This window comes from Megachile rotundata, chromosome 4 (assembly GCF_050947335.1).
Source record: "Megachile rotundata isolate GNS110a chromosome 4, iyMegRotu1, whole genome shotgun sequence".
NCBI lineage: Eukaryota > Metazoa > Arthropoda > Insecta > Hymenoptera > Megachilidae > Megachile > Megachile rotundata.
The window spans coordinates 4,618,106-4,639,136 of NC_134986.1; the positions used below are offsets into that span (position 1 = coordinate 4,618,106).

The following is a 21,031-nucleotide window of genomic DNA, read 5'->3' on the forward strand; positions in this document are numbered from 1 at the left end:
AATATGAGAAAATATCGTAGCAATGATAAATATAATAAAAATAAGTAAAAACATTGCAATTGAAATAAAAAATATTTGTTAAAAATGAGAATATGTAACAAAATTGTGAATCGAGTGTGTTAACATAAGAAGATGATCGTGAGTCGTTAGAAAAATTGGGTAGGCAATGATGGAAGCATGGGAGTCGAGGCAATTAATTGAATTACCAAATGGGAAATACGAGTCGAAAGCGAAGCAGATACATGCCGGTTAGCTGCCACGAATCGATCGTGATGGCAGAGACCTCAGACCATAATCCGTTTAATTCCCGACTAACGAGACGTCCTTTGTGTCGATTAACCCGTGCCAATCCGCATCAATCGACCAGCCATATAGCTTTGCCATCGAACGTATCCAAACCGTAAGGTTCGCTAGCTTTCCGATCGAGTGATCCCAATCGATCCGATGGATTCGACTCGGAAACTGGTTTCTGGCGTTGGTTCGACTCTTCGTAACGAGTCCACTGAACCACGTATCGCAATCACCCGACAAACCACCTAAATCCAATGTTATGGGTCAAAAGTCAATTGTTACCGCAACTGTTCATCGGCTATATAGCCATTTCCTGCTAAGAACTCTTGCCAATATTCATGCTCCATTCAAGTTTTAATATTACGATTCTACGTGGTAATAATACCACTTGTTATAGTATTTATGTTAATATAACGCGCACAGACGTAACGGTTCCTCATACGGTTGGCTCTATAGCGTTTGGATCATAAAATATGGGGTTGTATGGAACGCTGAAATAGATGGGAAGTTGTAATATAAAGCGTGATTCTGTACGATGTTGGAATATACGTAAGGTGTTATAATATAACGCAAGGTTATATAGAATATTAGAATATATTGCAATATAACGCGAGGCTACATATAATGTTTGAACAATATGAAGTGTAACACGAGGTTACATACAACGTAGGAATATATTAGACAATGCAATATAACATGAAATTGTATAATATATGAACAATATAAAAAATTGCAATATAACGTGAGGTTACGTTGGAACAATATGAGGATTAGTAAAATTACACGGAATTATGTACAATGTTGAAATGTGTGAGATATTGCAATATAACGCAAGGTTATATATAATATTGGAGCAATATAAAAAATTGCAATATAACTCGAGGTTATATATAATACTGGAGCAATATAAAAAATTGCAATATAATGCGAGATTCATATAATACTGGAACGATATCAAAAATCGCAATATAACACGAGGTTATATATAATACCGGTGCAATATAAGAAATTGCAATATAACGCGAGATTATATTGTATAATATTGGAAGGATATCAAACACTGCAATATCACACGAGGTTATGTATAATACTCGAACAATATAAAGAATGTAATATAACGCGAGATTATATTGTATAATACTAGAATAATATCAGAAATTGCAATATATCGCGAGGTTATATTTAATACGGGAACAATATAAAAAATAGAATATAATGCCAAATTATATTTTATAATACTAAAATAATATCAGAAATTGCAATATAACGCGAGATTATATATAATACTGAAACAATATCACAAATTGCAATATAGCAAGAGGTTAGTTATATGTATACATATAATGTCATATTTTGAAATGTAGAAATTGAAAAATTAAGATGTTAAACAATATCAATATTTCAAATTACCAAATTTCTAATTTCTCAAATATTACAAATTTCAATAGAAACGTTAGCGTTATATAATTTCCATCAATATAAACTTTAGCAATATAAGAAGGGAAGTATATAGTTTTTTGTTCCCCGCGCAATAAAATACGTATATAACACTTACAATCCGATCTGAACAATCTACACCTTCTACAAGTATAGCGTGAAATAAAGCCTCTGTAGTCAACGCCGTTGTTTAACTGGCGCAACCCAATATCGGTAAATTCATTTTACGACGAACATCGTTTTACAAGCAGTCTGTAACAGTACGCAGTTATTTCGAGTATTATCGAGCACACCAGCGTAAAGTAACGAAGTGAAACACCCGTTCGAACAATTTCGAAACAACGCGAACGATTTTCCAAAGAAAATCCCGACAGAAAAGGTTAACGAATAAAAAAACAGGGGTTGGAATGTTTGTCGAAAGGATTGGCAGGAATGCAAAGAGCGTTGTTTGCAAATGTTATGCCGTTTTAATGAACCGTAGCTGCAAGTCGATAATAGAATCCGTACAACACACCGAATCCCCCGGACTACGAATCCAAACTGCACGCAACCGGGTGCACACACGTTTCGCTCTACTTCGCTTCTGCCTGTCCCGATGGCTAACCAAATTGTACGTAATTTGAATTTCGTTTGAAATTCAATCGATTCTCCCTGTAGCTGCTGCGTTATCCAATAAAAATAATGAAAATTCCATGCTCGTGCGAGACGGCGCACGTTCGTCTATCGCCAGACGTCTGTCGAAATCCTAAAAATGCCGATGAAAAAAAAACGGGTATTTGATTTAGAAACGTTCCGTGCAAACGTTCGATCCTTTTTTTATGTCGTAACACCGCGATTTTGTACCTGTAATTCCTGCTGTTTGTCGTTTTTACACGTTCGATCCCGGCCGGACACCACGCTCGTTACGTGCATGTAATGTGTAATATTACACAGTTAGTTTTGAACGTGTTAACCGAAAAAATTTACCGCTTCGTTAGTTGAAAGATATGTTCTATATTATGTGTAATTCTGAGTTAGTTTGATTTGTACAGTTTTACATTTTTTACACGTTCGATCCCGGGGTACTGGTTACCGCGCTCCTCACCTATAACACATATGTAAAATTACACACTCGGATTTGAAGATGTGACTCAAACAAATATAAGTCTCCCACCGTTCAAAAAAAAATACATTAAATTCATGTTGATATAACCTAAAATGCATACAATTTATAAGTTGCTTCGAAAGAGCCAGGAACAAACTGTGTCGTTCTCTGAAGCCAGTAACGTATTCCATACAATTAGAACAATTCTTTGTTGGATTTGACTGGACCAAGTGGAAGAATGGCCTTTAGCCTCCTTTCTTTTCTAACACTTAATACTGTCCATTATCAGTGACAGCTGTGGGTGCATCTATCCATTTATTATCTAGCCCAACGGTGTCCATCTATTATCTGAAACAGCGTGGTCAGCGTATAACGTGTCCTCGTCTCCAAGTCGTGCAATTAATTTTCTCTGGAATACGTTACAGTCCAGTGGTTCTTAACCTAGGCGTAACTAATAATCTTCATGAAGGGTACCGGTAATATATTTCACAGGATAACGTGCCAATTCATCGAACATAATCTTCAAATGCGAAAAGATAAGCTTCGATCTCAATTCCTTTATAGTTGTCCTTACAGTTCTCTGTTCTTGTTTGATATTTATTATAGTTTTGTTCGGTATCTGATTTTATAATAATATTTTTAGTAATAAATATTATTGGGACAAGTATAATTTGATTCAGGAATTTTTTCCTTGTATTAAATACTTTGTGAATATAAAAATTTAGGAATTTGGGAATTAGGAAATTGGGGAATTTGTAAATTTGGGGAATTTAGGAATTTTGAAATTTGTAAATTTGGGGAATTTGGGGAATTTGGGGAATTTTGGAATTGAGGAATTTGGGAATTAGGAAATTGGGAATTTTGTAAATTTGGGGAATTTGGGGAATTTAGGAATTATGGAATTTGTAAATTGGGGAATTTGACAAATTTGGGGAATCTGGGGAATCTGGGGAGTTTTGGAATTTGTAAATTTGGAGAATTTGGGGAATTTTGGAATTGAGGAATTTGGGAATTAGGAAATTGGGAATTTTTTAAATTTGGGGAATTTGGGGAATCTGGAAAATTTGGGGAATTTAGGAATTATGGAATTTGTAAATTGGGGAATTTGACAAATTTGGGGAATCTGGGGAACCTGGGGAGTTTTGGAATTTGTAAATTTGGGAATTTGGAGAATTTGGGGAATTTTGGAATTGAGGAATTTGGGAATTTGGGAATTAGGAATTTGGGGAATTTGTAAATTTGGGAATTTTAGGAATTTTGGAATTAGGAAATTGGGGAATTTGTAAATTTGGGAAATTTTGGAATTTGTAAATTTGGGAATTTCGGGAATTTGAGGAATCTTGGAATTTGAGAATTTGGGAATTTGGAAATTGGGAAATTTGTTAATTTGGGGAATGTGGGAAATTGAAGGGATCTGGTGAATCTGAGGAGTTTTGGAATTTGTGAATTTAGGAAATTTTGAGAATTTGGGGAATTTGGGGAATTTTAGAATTGGGGGTATCTGGCGAATTTTTGAATTTTGGAGATTAGGGAATTAGAGTATTTAAAAATTTGAGAATTTGAAAATTTGCATTTCCTGATAGATTTAGGAATTCAAAAGTTTAAGAATTTAGTAATTTTTTAGAACTTCGACAATTTGCAAATTTATAAAGTTAAACTTTTAAAAATTTAAGAGACTGCAAATTGAAAATTGAAAATTGCTACTGTACATGATCGCTCACTTAATTTTTAGTTTATATCGTTGTACAAAATATTCATAAGAAAGGAATTTCAAGAATAAAATCCAGCATATTTTCAGGTATAAAATCCAAGCATCGTAACAAATAATGTGTCTAATAACTCATGGCATTTAAACTTCCCACACTCTATGGTAGTCAAGTAGAAAATCAGAATGATACCATAAGCTCCCCTGCGTTTTAATTTATTAGATGAGAACACTAACCGGGTCAAAAGAATTTGTGTTACTCTTGGTGACTGTAAGGAAGTAATTATTAAAAATGAGCCTAAATTACTTCTAAGTTTGATTGATGTCACTGTATTACTTTTTAAACGTGATAAAACGTCACTTTACACGTTTTAAACACGATGTATATATACTACAAATTTGATCATGCAATATAAAATATTATTAATTGTTTGCATGAATAGTAAATTAATTTTCATTTTTGTTTTGTCTATTACAGATCAGTGTGGAAAATGTCGAGCCAGCACTAAAAGATTAAACTTAAACAAATACTGCAAAAGAGACTATGGTAAGTTAATATTAATTAATTTTGTATAAAAAGTCCTTTTCACTTAATACATAAATTGCGCTAAACCTCCTTTTTTATTTTTATTTTACATTTTATTAAATTATTAATAGCTTTTTTATTTTATTTTTATTAGAAATTTTTGTAATTCGATTTAATTCATAATTTTGTTTCAAATTGTTTAATTAAACATTCAGATTAATTTGAAATTAAAAAATTTTAAACATGTGCTTATACAATATATTATGAAGAAATTGTAATATTTTAAATAATTTTATTTAATGTTATAAGTACATTCATTTATTGTTTACACAAAATAAGTAGTTTTTAAATTATTTATTAAATAATTTAAATGAGTTATTAAATTATTATTTGTTTTGATTACTTGATAGTTATTATCAATATAAAATAAATTTTAACAATTACTCAATTGCTATAAATACAAAACTTGTTCAATTACAATTACTTAATAGTTGCTATCAAAATAACTTCAAAATTTTGATAAAATATAAAAATTTTCAAAGTTTCATAAAATATAGAGTGCTGCAAAATTTATATTTCTCATAATACCATTAATTATAAGCAACAAGATTATAAGAATTAATTATAAGAAACAATTAACCTCCAAGTATTTTAAAAAAGTAATAAGACACCTTGAAAAAGTAATTCTAAGAATTCTTCAAGAATAAATATAAGTTTTTGCAGTAATTAAGCGCATGCTCGATCAGTAATAATGGAACTATAAGAAAAACAGTACGGAAATGAAATTTTGCATCGTTCTGTACCCGCTATGAATAGTGTCGTTTAAAATAACACATTTCTGAAAAGGAAATTGAAGATATTTTTCTTTCTTTTTCTGGTTTCTCTTAGCTATCCTGGGTAGAATAACAGACAGGCACAAAAAGAACGACGGTTCTCCGGCTGGGACAAGCGTGTCCGGTTCAGTTTGGATACGTTTCACCTTAGACGTTAACTTCATTTATAAGAAGTCTTCGAACTCGAGGATTCGTCGTGGTGACGTATTTCTTTACGTACACTCGGCTGATTTAGCCTGCAGATGCCCCAAAATCAAGCCAAATAAGTGAGTTTCATTATTTATTTCATTTAAATATTTCTATACAAATGTTTACAGTTTGCAGAAAAAGTATTCGATCATAAAAATCCATGGAAGATTACGTGTGCCAGATACGGAGGCTTTATACCATTTTGTGTAATCATATATCAGTTAAAAATTAATTATGTAAAAAATGAAAATTCTGACAATAAAAATAAATGTTTTAAATAGTATTAGAATTAATCTTGCACCAAAAGAAATTAATTGAACTACTGATCGTCAACAAACTAATATTGAATATTAATGAATAATAAATATTTAATATTAAATTATACTAAATACTAATTTTAAATATTACTAGATAATCCAAGAACTTTAACAACATTAATATACAGTAAATATTCGATATGTGCACCATTCTCGGGTCTGAACTGGTGCAGATATCGTACAGTTCCTACGTTGATTGATGTTTTGCCGAACGTAGAAAAGGACAGCGAGCGAAGGATACCGAATGTAAACAAACGGAAACATACTAAGGGATAATACTAATGAGTAAAACTTCTTTATTTTCCATTTTTTCGTTATCCAACTTTTACTAATGTATTCTTCATACTTTTCCGATTAAAATAAGACTAAACACTAAATAATTTAGACTATGTATAGTACATATTCGATATGTGCACCATTCTCGAGACCGAACTGGTGCAGATATCGTACAGTTCCTACATTTCGAGCGAAGGAGACTGAACGTAAACAAACAGTGACCTACCAGAAGGACACTCCTAATGCAAGAATAAAACTTTTTTATTTTTTATTTTTTTTTTGTGAAATTTTTTCCATCATATTTGTAACATTTTTGTCGTTAAAATGAGACCAAACACGACATACTTCGAGACATATTTACTTGTAATTTCAAGTGTTACGCGTACATCGATGATTTTACTCTAATAAGATATTGCAAGTAAATATAACTCGAATTACGTCGTGTTTGGTCTCATTTTAATCAGGAAAATGTCACGAATATGATAGAGAAAGTTTTATAAAAATTTGATAAAAAATAAAAAAGTTAGCAACGTATTAGGATTGTGAACAATTGAACAGACTTTTGATCTTTGCCGACAGCCACGATCGTAGTGTCTCTTTCTTTTTGACTCGCTATCCTCTTCGACGTGAAAAACTTTCATTGTCAATTAAACCAGTAAATATAGCCCAAATTATGTCGTGTTTGGTCTCATTTTAATCAGAAAAATGTAAAGAATCTTTCGGTAAAAGTTGTATTTCGAAAAAGTCAAAAATAAAAAAGTTTTATATTTGTATATGTATTGCTTCACGGATATACCCGAACCCGGATCATGTTACATTTCTCGGCGATCGAGCTTCTCGGCGTCTGAAGGGGTCTTCCCCCCAGTGGTGGGGATAACTTTGGTGCACATATCGTACAGATCATTTGTGCACATATCGAATATTTACTGTATATCCATAACTTATTCCAAATAAATTCAGTACATTAAAATTGCCCTTCCTTATTTTGAATGTATGTATGTACTATGTATATTTCATTAAATATCAGTCGATAACATTAAAATTCGATCAGCGCCATCTAGCGGATGGCGTTTTTACCCTGCTCCTGGTAACAGGATCGCAAAAAAGTGAGGAGGTATTCGGAGTATCAGGTTTCTCGTGCAATCGTGCGCATGCGCAGTAGAATCAAACTCGCGCCACCTTCCCTACATGGCGCCTCTCAAAATACGTAAAATTAATGATTTATTAATTATTGATTTTGTGAAAACAAATAACAATTTATAGATTTTTATGATCAGAAAGTAAACTACATTTCAATGGTATCATTCTCATATAAAAATTATAAATACAATTTCTTAATGTATGGTTATTAATAATGCATTGAGATAATTATTAATAAATAATTACCATCGAATAAAATCTTAACAAATGTTATATGAGAAATAACATAATGAATCAAAGATTGTTCTTTAATCTAAAATGTCCATAAATTGTACTCTAGAAAGGAATAATTAATGATTATCTAACATCTATATTTTATATTCCACAAGACGCCATAGTGGAGGTAGCGCCAGTCTGACCGCCATGCGCATGCGCGTGAGGCAGCCATTATTATTCCGAATACCTCCTCGCTTTTCTGCGATCCTGCTACCAGGAGCAGCTTCAAAACACCGCCCACTAGATGGCGCTGATCAAATTCTAACTTTTATCGACGGATTTTTGTGAATCAAAAATGTTATCGTACCAGTGTTACCCTTACAAGGAACTGTCAGTAAATGCTCTCATTTCAAATTGTAACAAATGTTGCATGAAAAAATATGTACTGAATCACAGATTATTTTTTAATTATAAAAGAGCATAAATTATACACTAAAATCTAGTACTTAATGTATCTTTCCTATGAACTATCTGGGTTTCGTAATGAGAATAGTTAATTATTTCTGACTAAAATCTTAATGAATATTGCATAAGCGGAAAGAATATGACTTATTGATCATTCTTTGATCATAAAAATACATAAATTATACATGAAGGACGAGTAATTAATGTTGCTCTCCCATTAATTTCATTTACTACGTCAGACGCCATGTTGGAGAACTGGAGTAAATGTAGTTCTGCGCATGTGCGCAGTCGCGCGGGAAAGCTCTTAATACTCCGGATACCTCCTCGCTTTTCTGCAATCCTGCTACCAGGAGCAGCTCCAAAACACGACTCGCTAGATGGGGTTAATCGAATTTTAATTTTTACCAACAAATTCATCTGAATTAGAAAGTTAATCGCACGCTGCACCACTATTACCGACAGATTTTTCACTAATGATACATAATTCTTTAAAGCTTTATAATTCATGACATTTTGCATTACAATGAACATGGTGTGCTGCAACATTCATGTGTGCAAACGTGTTAAAAAGAAAATTTGTCGATGGCCGAAATGAGCCGATTGGTTAGGTTAACTTGTTTAGTGTTAATGTTAACAGATTTAGTGTTAACTTGTATGAACATTTTCTTGTGTTTTCAACGAGTTTAGAAAACCTGTTCCAGTTTTGTGGGACAGCCTGTATAATCACAGCTATGAGATCGTTAAAACGAATGTGTAATTTTCAGGTCATACTTGATACTTGGCCAAGAGAGCGACGGCGGGGGTCAAGGTGGACTGACAGTAACGCAGAGGTCGATCGTGATCGAGTGGCGCGACGAGTGGCATCGCCGAATGCGACGCTTCCAACGAAGGGCGAGATCGTGCCATTGAACTAATAATTCCCGCCTGAACCCAAGGAAATATAGACGGAGAAAGAAGGGAAATGGGAGAGGACAAGTAAAAGAGAGATAGGGAAAAAGAAATAGAAGTTAAAACCTTTGAAGACAACTCGTACTCTCGTAGGAAGGTTGCACCGTTCATTTTCAAGCTGCCAATAGCTGCTGTATCTACTCGCATACCTACATCTAGGTTTGTTTTTTCGCACGGAATACTCGACGACGTCCTAAGATTAACGATAAGTAATAAAGTAAACGGCATACGAAGTGAAATGCAAGTGAGAACTCAACTAGTATACACAGAGAATTATTCAGGAGAACTGAATTCGATGTCGTGTACAAGTGACACCTCATTTATTGCGACTGAAAGACATCATTTGAATAATAATCGAGTATATAAGGATCTGTAGGATGCATCTATATAGAAGAAGATCTTGTTAATCAAATATTATATTGTGTCGAATGCATGATTTCAAATCTTGAAAAGTTATGATGTAAAGATGTCAAGAATTTACTCTTATGGTATATCTATATAAAGCTTAAAGATCCATGAAAATTTTTGCACAGAATTATTGTATAAGCTTTGTTAATATTCCTCATATGAAATGACTTTTTACTTGTAGCAAACAATGTTCTTGTACTATATCACATATACAGTTGGCCTTAAAAGTCAGAGATAATATCATAACATAAAAATGTTGTACCACTTGTGACACATCAGTTTAAAGCTTAAAGATTTACCAAAGATGCTATATGAAGGCTTCATTAATATTTTTCATATAACATGGCTGATATTCACTTGTTCAATGTTTTTGTATTATATCAAATATATAGTTTAAAAACCTAAAAAGTCAAAAACAATTTCATGACATAAAAGTATCTCAAAGTACTGCTTATGATGTACCAAATTAAAGCTAGAAATTCAACAAAAATAACAATATAAGTTTTGTTAATGTTCTCAATATCAATCATTTTTCTTTGGGGCAAATAATGAATGTACCCATCTATAGCTAGTATTCTCCATTATTAAATATCTAATTCTCGATCATCTATCTTTAAAAATAATAAAGATATCGATGAGTCGTTTATGCAAACGCATTCTTCAAGTTTTAAGCTTTAAATTGATATATTTTAAGTACCATTTTGCAACATTTTTATGTCATAAAATTATATTAGACTGTACATGTTTCAAATTGGTCATGGTTTGCAGTTACTAACCACTTGTCATGTTTTGTAAAGAATATTAACGTGATGTTCATTTAGTTTTCTTCACATTTTGCACTTGAAACCAATATACCAATATGATATCTTTATATCATAAAATTAACTTTGTATGTCTTGGTATAATTCAATCTGATACATTTTATTTTTGTCTGACATTTTAAACTTACTAATGTCTTGTTTACTTTAATTAAATAACATTTTAGAAATTATTTCTAATAATTACACTCTATTATTGGATTTATTTTAATATTTATCAGTCACTCAAAGCAAAATGTAAAAAACATTTAGTATCATTTTCAATCAAACATGTCATTGTTTATTAGAGGTTTTTCTAATATTGCAATTTATGAAAACGCTTATAATAGCATTTATAAGAAAATGAGGTATATTGAAGGCAAAATTTACGCACAAAGCCAACTTTTTAACAGTATGCGTATTTTAAGCAAAAAAATAATAAATGCATATACTTTAAACAATTAATTTGATACTACAAGTTTTGCGGAAATATAATTAAATATGCAAATAATATTTGATTAATTAATAACAAAATATTACTAAGAATCATTGTATTAAACTAACTATGCCAAAATTTGATCTGCTAATTTCATTTTAAAAACAAATATGTGCCAAACTTTTTAAACTAATCTTTTTATATGTGTCTGTTAACAATGAACTTTTGTAATTATTACAAACAATTCAAAATCATTGTATACATCATTTTGTAGAACTTTCTTAAATATAATGTAACTTTAATTAGTATAGAATTTTTTAAAACGAGAATATCGAAGTCCTACCTGTTTCTTCTATATAGAAGTAATATTCGTCACTCTTGCAAAAAATTCCTCGTGTCCTTCAACATCTTAAAAAACACATTTGTCTAAATTAAAAGAATAACTGTACATTAAACATACAGATTTCCCACGTGCATTTCATCAAACCAAAAAAAAAAGCAAATAAATGCAATATCTTGTATTAAAATTAGATTTAGAATTAATATCGATATACATATACATTTCCTATGGATTTATAAACTATACTTCTTTTTTATTGATCGTATATAAGAGAAGAGCAAACGAAAAAGATTGCGTTTTATAAATATACGATTCTCGAATTGATTTTATATACGTGTTCAAAGTGTGTCGCGACAAAAACGGCAGCGTTGTACTCCATTTTTGCATAACAAAATATGTCACAATTTTTATTAGCCCCTTTTGCTCAAAAAAAACAAATATGAATATATTCCATTAAATGTATTAATACGAATCAAATGTGCAGTATTGGATAGCGGATTAGAATTAGTTGTATCGCATATCAGTTGTAACTAACGTTTCGTACAAAATATTGTAATTTTTATTTTGTTACTACTGGTATGTTGCAAATTTAATTGTACAATTCGATAACGTGTGTTGTTGAAATTTTTTAATCAAATTCGAGAGGAAAGCTTTTGTTTCTTTAAAAAATATTCGCACCATGTTAACGAATAACGTTGCAATTCAATTACACAAATATTATTCAGTAACTCTGAATATTTATTTAATGAATTGTTCCTGAAAATTTGCAATATTCCATCTCTCTTATTACAGTTAGACATTTTACAAAGTTTGTAAATGGTACGGTCTTTTCCCAATGCCACAAGGCTTCCCATCTTTCTTCTTTTCTTCCCCCCACCCCGCCATTTTTTTTTTATTTATTTATTCTCCTCTCATTCGATCATCGCGAATCGAGCACATTTATAAAGATATACGCGTACGTTGAATGTAGATTTTCTTGTACATTTTCTATATAAATTATTAAGATTCTTTTTTTTCTAGTTGATATTATTACTAGTAGTATTATTATCGGTAGTAGTAGCGATAGATGATAGAAGTAGCGATTATCGAAGAAATATAGAGGCTAAGCTCGAAATGTGTCGAAATATTAATGATACGCAAAAGATTTCATCGTTTTTCAAACAATTTTTTAACATAATAATGAACAAAGATATAAAAATATTTGTTCTCTTATACAAATATAGTTATCAATGAATTGTCTGTAAATTCAATATTTGTTGCTATTTTGTACACTTACCAATGTGAATGTCATTATAAAAAACAAGGGAAAGTATATCATCTTAATATGATTTTTAGGTCATTATTAACTAAATACTTCCACTGTATAAAAGTATTAGGTAAGAAAGTGCTAATTTTACAAATCTTGATTATATTATGATTTTTCTTGGGTTTACATAAAATTTCATAAATTTTCTGTAACTTTAACATAAATTGAAATTGGGGAAGATGTCTTACTTCTTTGAAAATTTTGTCATTCACAGAATATTTACAAAATAATACAAAGCAATACTACAGCAAACTAAGATCTGAAAAAGTGATGATAAACATGATTATAAATATTAAAAAATAAATATTCATTTGAACTTACCAATCTAGTACACCACAGAAATCGCAGTAATTGATATACATGTTATTTGCTTCATAAATTAATTTAATACAGTACATGTACTGGTTTATATTTTAGTTAAATATTTGTGAGTATCTTTCAACTTTCCCACAATCATTTCTTGAGAAGTTATCACTTTGTTCACAATGTAGTGATTTAACATTAAATCTTTTCTTATTAATTTTCCCCTTTCCAAACATTGTTTCATTTAATGAGCATATGTGAGCGATATCAAAGGAACAAAACAATTATTTTTAGAAGTCAAAGATAGAGTATCACTATTATTTACATAAAAAAAAGATATCACACTTCATGTTTAATGTATAATGCATTACATTTTGTTTAATGTAAAATTAATGCAAAAACATAAATTCTAGTTTGTTCGTACTGCAAAAAATTTTTTTAAAATGAAATGGCTTATAGTATTCCATGATTGACCTTTTGTATTAAAAATTGTTGAAGGTTCAGATGACCACTTACTATGAAACGCAAGCTCAAATAACAATGTATTACAAACTATGTAAATGTGAAATATATGACACACGTCACATGGTGACGTATATGAAGTATATGACACATGAGTGATTTATGTTTATAAACAATAAAAAAGAGATCCCTGTCACAGAAAGGGGATGTCCCTCCCACTTTTATTTTATATCTTTTTACACAAATTAAAACTGTAAATATGTCAGTAGATATGGTTATGTCCTTCATTACATATATTGACCAACGTTAACATAACACATGTTAAAAATTTGTTTCAAATACTTAATAGACGATGGGAATTTTTGCGTATTCTGAATAATGTCATCATAATCACCGGTTGACCTACTTAATACCAGAGAAATTATCGTAATTATTACACATTAATTAAAGTTACGATAATTAACATTTATACGAAGGTATGAAGCAACGTGTTATTTATTTTACTTTGACGATAATATTTGTTGCGACCTTCCACGAAATTTCTTAGGAAAGATATAAATATATATGTATAATAGAAAATCGACAATTTTTCCTTTCACTGTCGCGTCGCGTGATAAAAAGAATCGTTCTTCCGAAGATAGACACGTTCGATCCCAAGGTAACAAGTGCAGGGGTTGCCGCTCTGGAACGTGTAATATTACACAGTTGGATTTGAAAGTGTTAGGGGTTGTTTTTTCCTTTTAATTAGATTGGTAACTAAGTTCCCGACTTTTCTCTGTATTTTGCAATTGAAAAATCATCACGAATATGGCAAATAATTATCATTACTTTAATTAAAAATTACTAATTTATAAATTCTCTAATAATTTCTATATGGAAAAAATACGAGAACCGCGAATTTAGTTGCCAACCTAATACGTACCCTAAAATATGTACTTTGACAATAAAAAACTATCCCGATTATGAAAATTTTACCAACCGAATAAAACGACTCATTGATTGAATAAATGTCGTGCTTGAAATGTAAGTTCCTAACTGTGACGGACATTTGTATCGTGTAGCTTTTGTGTTTAACCCTCGAATGCTGAGTCAATTTTGAATCCACCTTAAAACCTTCAGTATACAAATACTGAAAACAATTTTAAAAATGTTACAATCATTTTGCACATGTTAAGTGTATCAAAAGAAATAATTATGCAAAATATATGTACATTTTTATTCTTCATTTCATTTAATTTACATATGCGTTACATTTATGTACATTATTTTTAGAAACAAAAAGCATCTCATTTTAACACCTGAATTTTTTGTCTAAAAAAATGTTTTAAATGATATAAGTTTTGTTTATGCCTTTAGAATTTAACATGGAATTATGTATATATTTTCTTTTAGTTATTTAGGACATTCTACGTGAAAAAGTATTTAAAAAATTCAGTAATTCATGAAAGATTACAAAATTTGTAATATTGAAATTCTGATTACAGTCAATTTTATTTGAGCTGTAAATTGTTCTGTTGTAAAAATTGTACTAAATACTTGCATCAAATTTTTTATTTGCAATGTCAAAGAACTTTATTTATTTAAAACAAAAATGTTTTGGATAGATATGTACTCTGAATACTGAATTTTTGTGAATTATTACAAATATAAAATTGAGACAAATTCGTTTATGTTATCACAAATGTACCCTTAAGAAAAATTCATTTATATTATTAAAAATATGCAATGAAAAAAATTCCTTTTGTTACGAATAATCAAGGAAAATTGTACACGTCGAAAGAAGATTTAATTGAGAAATTTCGCTTTGAAGATCGTAACTTGTAGAAGCGGTATCCACGGCTAAATACAGTTTTGCGTACCGCAATCAACAATGTATCTATGTACTTACGATATTAATGATTAATGAATATCGAACGCTTTGAACGTTCATGCGATCGCACCAGACGACTTACTATCGCATATTACAAAGAAAACTAGCATAAAGTGACGTATTTCAACTTCTGACATACGTGGCCATCTTACCACCTTTTATATCTGCAACAGCTTTTATATTGACTTAAATCGATTCATACTTCAATTCTATTTCAATTTGTGATCTGTGAATTCAATTTATCATTTTAAATAGTTCTATGAAAGAGAACAAAATTCTCTGCAATTATTTTGTTCATTTTATTTTAGTTTAATTTTTTGAATAAATCAAAATATATTTTTGTAACAAAAGATTGCTATTCTCTGTAACAATTACTTTTCATTTCATCAAAGACTTTAAATATTAGAAGTCTGTCAAGGGTTTTGTATATTCTTCAGTTTTACTATTTTCTGTTCTTACTGCAATTTTTTTTAAATAACTAGCTTTATATTCTAATAACAACAGAAGAGTTATTTTCATTTTTTATTTTAATCTATTTCTTTTAAATTAGCTAAATTGCTTTTTGTAATAAAAAATATGGAGATGTCACTACAATTATTTTCTTTTATTTTCTTTCAATTGATTACTATACATATTAAAGTTTTTTTAAAAATTAAGTTCTTTTCACTTTTTAATTTTTATTTCTTTTTTTTTTGCAAATCACTTTTTGCAATATCCTGTCTTTAAAGTATCCTAAAAAGTGTATTATATTTAACTAATATTCAATCTGTTTTTCTTTCTAAATAAACACATATATTCTGTTACTATAATAACAAAAAAATGTATAACATCAATTTTCAATTTCTGTTTTAAATTGCAATAAACATTGAAAGGAAATATAATTCATATCTCATTTTCTACAGTACTTATATTTTTACTAAAATCTGTAACAGAGATATTTAAAAAAACATTACTATTTATTAAAACAATTATGCATGTTACATAAAATGTTATAAAATGGCCACGTTAACAGAGATCAATATAATGGACAAAAACACTCGATTCAGAGACAATTGCACGACATCGATGATGAGAGAAATTTTTGTAAAAGATATTATATCCTTTAATTATTATTATTTATATTGTCTCATCGTTTCAGCTCCAAACATTCACTGTCTCCGTCGCCTACGCTATAATCACGTGTATAAAATGTATCAACGTAAAATAATTTTAGCATAAGTAAAGAATATATCAGGCTATTCGCAAAAATTAGTACGTATATTCAAGTGTTAGAGAACAGCAATAGATACAAATTACGAAAAAGATTGAAAGTAATGTTTACCACCTTTTTTCACATTTTAAAATCTTCCAACTTTATTACAAAGGGACGTAAAAATTAAAATAATGATCCTTGTTTGATCCTAAAAGTTTATGCCATTTTTCTGAAATAAATTTTTCATTTTCTTACAAAAATGAATTATAAATTATTGTAAATTTTTTATGTCAATCAAAATAATTTATAACAATAAAAAATTATAATTTATCCTTACAAATAAAAAATAATAAATTATTTTTTACTACAAACATAAAATTTTAATTAAATATTTTCAGAAATCAAAATTAGAAATGTAAACAGATAAATTGATATAATGGTAAGCTATCAATGTAAAAGTAATAAAAAATTTGTAATTCTCTGCAAATTCTGATAATTTTTTAAACCTTGAAACTTCTTAATTATTTACATTCATTACATTAATAAAATAGAAAATATAAAACAGTAAATAGAATATTAAAATCTTGAGTGATTCATATTATAAAATTTAATTTTAAATGATCAAACTATTTTTTATTATTTTTGTTTAAAAAAATATTTTATGATAAATCTAAAATGGCAGAAACTTTTGGAATGATATAATAGTTGCTTTTATAATTTTACATACAATATGGAGTAATAATCAAAATGAATATTGCAGAAAAGATAAACTGAATCAACGTCCATATTATGTATTAAGAAAACAGATTGCAAAACTGCGATAGATCAAAACGTACAATTTGTTTGTTTTTTAGTAGCGCATACAGAATATCAAGTAGTTACTACATTATAAGAACGTAACGATTATTATTGTTCAATATCTCCATCGCGCGAGTGAAATGCCGAAACTGTACTGTTTTAATATTAAGGATTTATCGCGCTACGGCATATTGTAGATCAAAGAATTACCAATTTTAGAGGTCTGAGATTTAAACGGAATTCTTGACCAGTTGTATATCGTAAATTATACACGATATCGAATTAAGTGTGCTATTTATACCTCCACATTATTAACCGATTACTGTTGTACCACAATTACGATTTAGATTCGATTAAATTATTAAGTGTACCGTATTGTTGTGTATTGTGGTGTAATAAATGTGATTAGTTGTATGAATAATAAATACAATGCATAAGGAAGATAGATCTGTTGTAATCATTTATTGAGCGAGCGAGCCGAAGGCGAGCGAAGCTCTTATACTTGACTTTGCAACTACTTTGTCCGCGTTTTTCTTTCGCACCACTCAACCAATCCCCATCAAATTTTGCACGCACATGCATATGTACATCCAGATGGACATAGAGAAAAAAATTTTAAATCGGACTTGCCACGGAGGAATAATCACCGAAAAATCTGATCCTCATAGACTTCAGCATTGCGATACGTACATGAGTTACCTATGTCAATTCTACTGTGCATGCAAAACGCAATATTTCGGCACTTTGACGACGTAGTATGGTTCCTGAGGCATTTAGAAATAAATTTCTATTAGGGTTTGATGTGTTTTGATGCCTAATAAAGCCAGAAAATGAATTTTTGTCGAATTCGGTTCAAAACGGTATATGTGGCGCCATCTAGCGGCGAGCGGCGGAACTACGAAAAACTAAAATTTCGATTTTCTCGAAAACTAGCGAATTTTAAGTACTTCTGAGGGTCAGAAATTGTTCTGTGACCTCTCTGGAATCTACATAATGCGACAAGAACCTCCTTAGAGCGCTAGAAAAGAAAAGAAAAAAATAGGCCAAAACATGGACTCAAAAATTGGCGTCCATCTAGCGGTGAAAGTTGGAACTACAAAAATATAAAAAAACGATTTTCCCGAAAATTAGCGAACTTTGAGTACTTCTGAGGCTGAGAAAGTGTTATGTGATCGCATTAGAAGCAAAATAATGCAATAAAAGCTTCCTAAAGGCTTTAATAAAGAAAATAAAAAAAGTGTCATTTATGGAGAAAATTTGTGGCGCCATCTAGCGGTAAAACTGCGAACTAAACTGAAAAACCGTATGCCCGTACACGCGTAAGGAAAAATATAAAAAGTAATATTTCGCAATTTTGATGACGTAGTATGGTTCTTTAGACATTTTAATGCAATTTTTGTTGAATAAGTTATTCATTTTTTAGCCTATTAAGCCCAGAAATTCAATTTTTATTTGACCCCTTTACTGCGTGTTCGGACATGCGTTTTTTCAATTTAGTTCGCAGTTCTGCCGCTAGATGGCGCCACAAATTTTCTCCATAAAATGACACTTTTTTTATTTTCTTTATTAAAGCTTTTAGGAAGCTTTTATTGCATTATTTTGCTTCTAATGCGATCACATAACACTTTCTCAGCCTCAGAAGTACTCAAAGTTCGCTAATTTTCCAGAAAATCGTATTTTTATATTTTTGTAGTTCCAACTTTCACCGCTAGATGGACGCCAATTTTTGAGTCCATGTTTTGGCCTATTTCTTTCTTTTCTTTTCTAGCGCTCTAAGGAGGTTCTTGTCGCATTATGTACATTCCAGAGAGGTCACAGAACAATTTCTGACCCTCAGAAGTACTTAAAATTCGCTAGTTTTCGAGAAAATCGAAATTTTAGTTTTTCGTAGTTCCGCCGCTCGCCGCTAGATGGCGCCACCTGTACCGTTTTGGACCGAATTCTACAAAAATTCATTTTCTGGCTTTATTAGGCATCAAAACGCATCAAACCCTAATAGAAATTTATTTCTAAATGCCTCAGAAACCATACTACGTCGTCAAAGTGCCGAAATATTGCATTTTGCATGCGCAGTAGAATTGACATAGGCGGCTAAAGTACATATCGCAATGCTGACACAAAATAATTAATTACTCATTACCCGAACATTATTTATAAACTTTTATGGTTAAACCATGTAGACAATGCATTGCTGACCATTCTTCAATTATAAAAGTTCACAAAATATATCCACAAAACGTGTAATTAATTATTCAAAATTACCTCGTGTATGCCGCTTGTCACCCTGGGTAGCCTTAGATTATTATTTAATAACTAATTAATTTCATTAAAAATGTGAACAAATAAAGTAGCTGAGAGATCACTGAACATTCTTTTATTATAAAAGTGCATAGACTGTGCTCAGAAAGTGAGTAATTAACGATTGTGCATACTCATTATCGTGTACAGTCCTCCTACGCGCCGTCCGCGCATGCCACGCAGGAATAATTACCGAAAAACCATATCTCCCTAGACTTTAATGCAAAATTGAATTTGCTCGCGTTTATGTACAGGGTCAACTACACTCGGTGCGAACGCGGCTGTCGTTAGTTCGTCTATTCTACCGCTAGATGACGAAACATGTACCGTTTACATTGGAACTCTGCAAAACAACTGATTTTATTGAACTTGATTCTGAATTTGATTCTAACACGTGTTCTTGAATTAAGGTTTGATTACAGAAAGAATAGCGAACGATTTTGTTTTTAAAATAAAATTGAATATGATCAAACGATGATAGCTTTAAGCATTTATCATTTGTTTACAAGCACAAATAGAATTCTTCTTGATCGACAACTTTGATAACAGAACTCATCTTGAACCATGATTCCGATGATCACCGTAGAGCAGTGTTGGGCAGTCCCAGTGCATGCGCAGTAAGCTATCCGTAGAAGTCCTCAGTAGCGTATACACTTTGATGAAATATAAGGTATCATTAGGCTCTAGTAAGGAAAAAAAAATAAATCTGAAGAAAATTGCAGGAAAGAGAATAAAAGGGTTAAATAATACAACAGATTATATATAATAAAAGTAATATTAAATTTATTTATGATTATTATTATTTTTTACGTTTGCAGTCGATTTGTTATATGAATACCAATATTTGTTGCAAGAGCAAAGAAAAAAGATACCGCTCGATTTTTATCGGATCTATGCATGTTACCAAAATAAAATCCATGTATTTCTTTGTTATTGTTTCTCTGATATTATAATTTTCACACGTATAAAATATAGTTATTCAAAGAGGTCCTTCGAAGTCAATAAATTCATTTAGTGTTTTAAAAGTTATTGTGCTTTTGTGTTATTTCAAATATAATAATCTTCTATATTCCATCATATTATTCCCATTATATTATATTATATAATTTACGATATACATATACATATATGTACATTAATAAATAATCATTTTGAAACATATCTGCAAGATTAAGTTAAAAAAAATTAATAAATTTAAATAATTACAACAATAAATTTGTTAATAAACTACCAAAAAATATAAAATTATAAAAAATATGACGTTAGAATAATTATACAGCAACCAATGAGAGTGGCTGCACGCTATTGGTGGATTACATGATGTCTGATTGGCTACTGTACACTAGCAATCACTGTTGCACTTCGATTTGATCTATTGGTCGATTACGTGATGT

The 21,031-nt window shown here is 30.4% G+C and overlaps 1 protein-coding gene across 3 annotated transcripts in view; it reads left to right on the top strand.

Annotated features, from left to right (window-relative positions):
- The window catches only part of LOC100875766 (netrin-1), a 185,507-nt gene extending 167,723 nt beyond the window's left edge, over positions 1 to 17,784 (top strand). For 2 of the 3 annotated variants that reach the window (XM_012294484.2, XM_012294485.2), the window contains 3 exons: positions 4,996 to 5,064; positions 5,932 to 6,142; positions 9,244 to 17,784. In XM_012294484.2, the coding sequence (XP_012149874.1) occupies positions 4,996 to 5,064; positions 5,932 to 6,142; positions 9,244 to 9,388 (425 nt within the window). In that variant the 3' untranslated portion in view covers positions 9,389 to 17,784. Of the gene's footprint in view, positions 1 to 4,995; positions 5,065 to 5,931; positions 6,143 to 6,193; positions 6,344 to 9,243 lie in introns of those variants that run through there. The other variant, XM_076531187.1, reaches the window with a different exon arrangement.
- Positions 17,785 to 21,031: the final 3,247 nt, after the last annotated feature.